The 5,789-nt window shown below is 52.3% G+C and overlaps 1 protein-coding gene and 1 non-coding gene across 6 annotated transcripts in view; one reads left to right on the top strand and one right to left on the bottom strand.

Moving 5' to 3' along the window:
* ZDHHC4 (zinc finger DHHC-type containing 4) overlaps positions 1-2,123 on the bottom strand; it is an 8,783-nt gene extending 6,660 nt beyond the window's left edge. For 2 of the 5 annotated variants that reach the window (XM_015585338.2, XM_025043142.1), the window contains exons 1-2: positions 933-1,020; positions 706-829 (exon numbers count right to left, since the gene is read on the bottom strand). In XM_015585338.2, coding sequence (XP_015440824.1) covers positions 706-822 — 117 coding nt within the window. In that variant the 5' untranslated portion in view covers positions 823-829; positions 933-1,020. Of the gene's footprint in view, positions 1-705; positions 830-932; positions 1,021-1,373; positions 1,570-2,010 lie in introns of those variants that run through there. The other 3 variants (XM_015585339.2, XM_006906553.3, XM_006906554.3) reach the window with 3 other exon arrangements.
* Positions 2,124-4,635: 2,512 nt separating this feature from the next.
* LOC112475278 lies at positions 4,636-4,754 on the top strand. The gene has a single exon (XR_003044660.1). It is a non-coding gene; the product is annotated as a 5S ribosomal RNA (ribosomal RNA).
* The last annotated feature ends 1,035 nt before the right edge of the window (positions 4,755-5,789 follow it).

Raw genomic sequence — 5,789 nt, 5'->3', positions numbered from 1 at the left:
CAGCAGGCCAGCAGGCGATGCTGGTGATATTAAGTTGTGATTCCGCATAGGGGCAAAGAAGAGATTTAAGAGAGAATAGAGAGGAGGGCTTCCCTCGGCTGGCCTTCCTGATACCAACTCCTCCACCTCCATCCTGACCTCAAAGAAGGTACCGCGTCAGGGTCTTCAGGCAAAGGGAGGTGAGCCGAGGGGATCATCAGGTAACGCTAATGTGAACGCCACTCCTTCCCTGCCTTGGGTTCAATCCTGCATTCCAAAGTCCACCTCCAAATCGCTGGCCATTAGCCCAGGTCCCTCTGAAGTCAACCCTTCCCAAGGGCTGCTCATCCCAATTTTTTTTGCACAGTGATACTCGAAAGAATGTGGGCAGCCCAATGCTTAGCTTTCTGCTCACACATCACGAGTTTCACCTAACAAGCCCCTCCAGGCAGACACTGCTCACATCTATGACCAACTATAGGTAACAAATCCAGAGAGAAATAGCCAACCTTGAGAATACTATTTTCTCTCAAAGCATCATCACAAGATTACTTTCAACAATAACAACAACGAAACTCCCAGAGACTATACTACAACTGCCATAGATGAAAGAACAAGTAAACAAATGAATAAAAATGTCATCCCTTTCTCCTTCTGTTAGGAAAGTGGTGAGCCTTTTAGTCGGGTAGTATTCAAAATCCAGTGGTCTACAACCATTATTGTTACCTGTGCGCCGCCCCTGACCAGGCCTTTCAGGCGATGAGTTTTTGAGCAGATGCAGATCATAACACCCCCAATCAGCACCAAAGCCAAGTAGAACAAAAAGAGAACCAGAAAGTCCATCCTGAGGCTACAAAAGAAAAGAAAGTGTGACTATAATGAGATTCATTCCACAGCACACAGTCTCAGACATTAACTACTTAAACAGCTCCCCAAACAGCCCTAAAGCACACCCTGCCTCTTCAGTTGGGCCTCTCAGAAGGTCCTGAGCTCTTTCTCTTGCAAAAGCTCCATTGTGGTCTGCTCTGGGGCATCTTCTATCTGCAAATTCCAAAATGAAGTGGGGAAGAATATGCAAAATGCATCCGCCTCCCTCCTCCCAGCAACGAATCATTTTTTTACTTCCTTAAATACGTTCACAAAGATACTGGAACAGAACGTGGCCAAAAGAATCTGTTAACAATGCTATCAAAACAAGCACCCCCTAGAGACAGTGCAGAGCCCAGAATCAGGCATCCTGTCCTTGGAGTGATGTATTAATACAGGCCTGTATTAAAAAACTGGAGATGGCTACTTACAGCCTTAGCAAGTAAGATTTTGGGCCAGACTTCCAAAGGAGATCACCAAACTAGAAACTATTCATAAGATAGGAAACAAAGAGCAACAATTCTCACGAGGTGTTAAGAATTCAGGGTCCCCGACCTACAAACTTCTTTTGTTTGGATTTCAGTCGGCAGCTCTGGCATTCCTCCTCCCAACATTCACGGAGAATTCAAAAGGCATCTCCTCTCGGGCAGCAGCGTGCACCTGGCACGACAGATGACACCCAAAGCTGAAGGAGGCATGGTTCCTCCAGGAGGCTGAATCCGGCTGCAAAGACAGATCAAGTCAACGCTCACATAATAGGTGTCGGGGTGGAATACATTGTGGAAAAGGACCTGGAAGTCGGGGGATGTTGAGACCCCGCAGAGGGAACGGGGTTATAAGACTTCGAGAGAAAAAGCTAACTGGGAAGAAATAAGCTGGGAGCCTCGGATACTGGTGTGTACCCCTACCCCTGAGGTGCCCATGCTGGGGACCTGAAGTAGCCTCCCAAAGCTACTCTCTATCCCAGGGTCCCGGTGGGTGGGCGTGGCAGGAACTTTACCCTGGGGCCAGAACCCAGGGTGGAAGGCGGGGTGCAGAAGGCTCGAGGAGAACACTGGGGGTGTGTCCGGGCCCTGGGCGGGGTGGAGGAAGGACGGGTCAGGCCGGGAGACCGACACCCTGGACCCGCGGAGCTATCCGAGAGCCCAACCGAAGCCCCCTTACCTGCGGAAGAAAGAAACCACCAGCCCGACCGCAACGCCGCCTCCAGGGCGCGCCCCACACTTCCGGCGGGCCAGTGACGTAGGCACGCGTCGCTGGCGGGAAGGCCGACTTCCGGCGGAAGTGCAGGTGGCGGGGGGGCCTACCTTTGGGGGCGGGGCCTGCATGGGGGCGGGGCCTGCCCCGCGTGCTCTGCAGCCTCCCGAGTGCTGCTTGTGGCGCCTCTCCACGCCTCCAGACGGTGTTAGACTCAGACCGCTGGAAAGTCGGACTTTAGAGTGCTCTTTCCAGGAGATCTTACAAAAAGACCGTCCTGGGCCTGGTGCAGGCGAGGACGCCGGTGTTGTGAAGCAGGGGCCCGGGGCGCGCGGGGCAGGCACTCTTGGGGGTCCAAACACCGTGTCTTCTTGATGGACAGCTTGCTTTGCTTTCTGCCAGCCACACCGTTGGGCTCTGTCTGAACCACTCCAGTATCTCTGCTCCTGCCGCCTGGGGACAGCTCCGAACCTTTTGTCTCTGGGACCCTCGCCCCACTAAAGTGGCCTCGGTCCTCGGCTGTTGAGCGCCGCGTGGGGTGGGGAGAGACTGGGGACACCAGAAACAACACTGGGCACCTTTTAACAGCCAAGCGCGAGTAAAGGAGGCAGTGGGTACCGAGGAGGAGACCCCTGGGCTAAGTAGATCAGGGACGCCCGCCCGAAACCAGGTTCGTGCTCGGGGACACCCGGCGCAAGGTCACTGGTTCAGTCCGGAGTAAGGCGCTCGCTTCGGGCTCTGGAAAAGGTGACAGACGAACTACGATACCCACGATCGCAGAAATTTCAGGCGACTCCCGGGTAAGACACCAAATCTAAGGACGATCTCGTTTGTGTTATGAATGGGAATTTTCTTAGTGTTCATCCTCTTCTGCTTCACAATTAGCCTGGGAATCCATCCTGGCCTCTGCGGTTCTGGTCGACTCGCGTAAATTCCGTGTCCTACCTCTCCCCCGCCTCGCTCGGGCGCGACCCCGCGTGCCCTCAGTCACTTTCCCTCGTCCTCGGCGGAGGTTAGGGTCCCCCTTCTCCACGACTACGTGTTCTCTCTGGGGCCACTTCGGTTTACCACCTGGGAAACCCCACGCCTTCTTTTTACTGTAAAGAAGTGTCTTAGTTTCCTGTGTTTGGACGTTTGCCCCCCTCTCTCATGCCTTTCAGACACTGTCAAATTAGGGCCACCCCTACTGGACTCCCACCGCCACTTCCCACATGGTCTAGCGGTTAGGATTCCTGGTTTTCACCCCAAACGCCCAGGTCAGCCAGGCCGGTATCTGAGCCTCCAATGACTCTGTCGGGTCTGTGCCTGATACCACAGAAGCCAACCTACCACCCGCTTGCCCTCTGGAGCCGGGATGTATCTGAGAAATTCTCCAGCTTTATTTGGGCAAAAAGTTGTGAGATCTATGTTCCTACCAACCATCCATGGTTCCAAGCCCTTAGGGAATTGGAACAGACCTGTGATCACAGATCTGGGGTATGAGCAGCCAGACCTCCATCCTGGAGGGCTCCCTGTTGGGATGCCACCTCCGGAATTGGAAATCATTTGGATACCACCTGTTAACAAGAAAACAGCTGATCTTTTTCTGTGATACAGCCTGGCCCCAGTATAAATTGGAGGATGGAGAAAGTTGGCTGGTGAATGGCTCCTTCGCTTACAATACTATAGTCCAATTAGTTTTATTTTGCCAAAAACAAAAACAAAACAAACAAACAAACAAAAGGGATGAAATGCTGTGTGTCCAGCTTTTCATGGCCCTATATCAGAACAGGGGTCTGCAAAAAAAAAAAAAAATGTAGTCTAGAGGGCAATGCACCTACTTTAACAGAACCAAAGGCCTTGCTTTCTGTTCTGGAATATACTGAAGACCCCAGCGGCTAGAAGCCAATCAATGTGCAGTCTGCAGAGAGGAGGGTCATTGGAAAGGGGAAGGCCCCCGACGCTTCCAAAGGAAGCCCCGCAGTCTGCAAGACCCTGACCCATGCTAGAGATGGCACATTTGACAGGAGGAGAGGCCTGAAGGAGCCAAGAGGTTCTTCATGAGGCCCTAAAAGTCACCCCTGAGGAGCCTCGGCTAATCCTGATCGAAGGGGAGAGAAACCTATCCTACCTGCTATTTGAACAACCCCAACATCCACCCACCGGGGCCCCTGGACAACATGTCCACCCCACCCAATATTGGGGCACCCAACCTGGAGAAGATTGGCAGAGTGGTTTTCCTGTCATGCCAAAGGCTCAAGGAAGTTTCAGATACCAGCTAGTGCTTACTGATACCTTTTTGGGATGGGCAGAGGCATTCGCCACTCGAACTGAAACCTCCCTAGAGGTTTCAAAGACTCTCTTGAAATCATCCCAAGATTTGGGTTCCCAAAGCGATAATGGGCCGACCTTTATATTAGCTATTACTAAGAACACCTCTTAAGTCTTAGGCATCAAATAGCGCCTCCACATTGCTTCGGAGACCCCAGTCCTCAGGAAAAGTACAACGGACCAATCAGACACTCAAGAAAACCCTAGCTAACCCGTGCTAGGAAGCCCATCTTCCCTGGACCGACCTCCTCCTCATAGCCTGTTAAGACTGCAGGAGCCCTTGTCTACGGCCACGCCACCCTGAACAAGCCCGACCCCGTCTGCTCTCGGAAGCTAAGCAGGGTCGGGCCTGGTTAGTACTTGGATGGGAGACCACCTAGGAAGACCAGGTGCTGTAGGCTTAAAATATAAAAAATAAGGGATTGTAAGCTGACAAGGTCCTTGCAATCTGTGAGGTCAACCAAGGGTTGCCTCGCCTAAAAATAAATTAAATAAAAATTAAAAAATTAAAATAAAATAAGAGACTGTGGGAGCCCTGAAGGGGTTACCTAAACTGAGTCCATACGAATGAACATATGGCAGACCTGTCCCGTGTGGGCCTACTTGTCAAGAAAACGTCCGTGACCTGGACAGGCTAAAATTTGCCACCCACGTCGGGGAAGTAGCCACAGCCCTCCAGTCCTTTGGAAACCAAGAACTACCTTCGCCTCCCACTCTCACATCCCTTCTGACCTAGAGACTGGGTTTATCTAAAAACCTGGAGGGAAAACGGACCCAAGACCAGACAGAGCCCAAATGCAAAGGGCCTTATTTAGTAATTCTAACTACCAACTCTGTCCTTAAGTTACAGGGAGTAATGCCTTGGATCCATCACACCAGGGTCAAATAGGTGACTGGCCCAGAACCTCAGTCCCTCTAGAACTCGCAGCATCCCTGCGAGCCTGTAGCAGACCTCGAGCTCCCGCTCCTCAGGAACACCAAACGAGAGCAGCAGCGCCCTCACGCCTCGCAGGCGGGCTCCAGCCCTAAGACTTCAATGCTTTCTGTCCTGTACTAGAAAGGGAGAATCACACGGGTTGCTGTCGTACACTATCCGCCAAGACAGACATGGGGTCCACTGGTAGAACCAGACAAATTCGCCTCCCTGGGTCAAGCAGATTCTAGCCCTAAACAGGTGGGGAAAGCCTCGCAGAAGAATATGTGCCCCATCTGGGTGTTTTCTTATGTGGTCACCGCCATAACACAGAAAAGGCCAGCCCTAGGCTACCCCTGCCTGGAAAAAACCTAGCACCAGGGAGAATGCACCCTTGGTCGCTTAATCGTCAACAAGGTCACGATCTGTAACAATCCATAACCAACCCAAGACAAGAAGAGCGATTGGATTTATCTTGGCAGGAAGGGGGCAACCACAGGGGCCCTTGCCCCAGGGGGTGGGT

The sequence above is a fragment of the Pteropus alecto genome, unplaced genomic scaffold, assembly GCF_000325575.1.
Source record: "Pteropus alecto unplaced genomic scaffold, ASM32557v1 scaffold40, whole genome shotgun sequence".
Taxonomy (NCBI): domain Eukaryota; kingdom Metazoa; phylum Chordata; class Mammalia; order Chiroptera; family Pteropodidae; genus Pteropus; species Pteropus alecto.
This window is presented reverse-complemented; position numbering and strand designations above follow the sequence as displayed.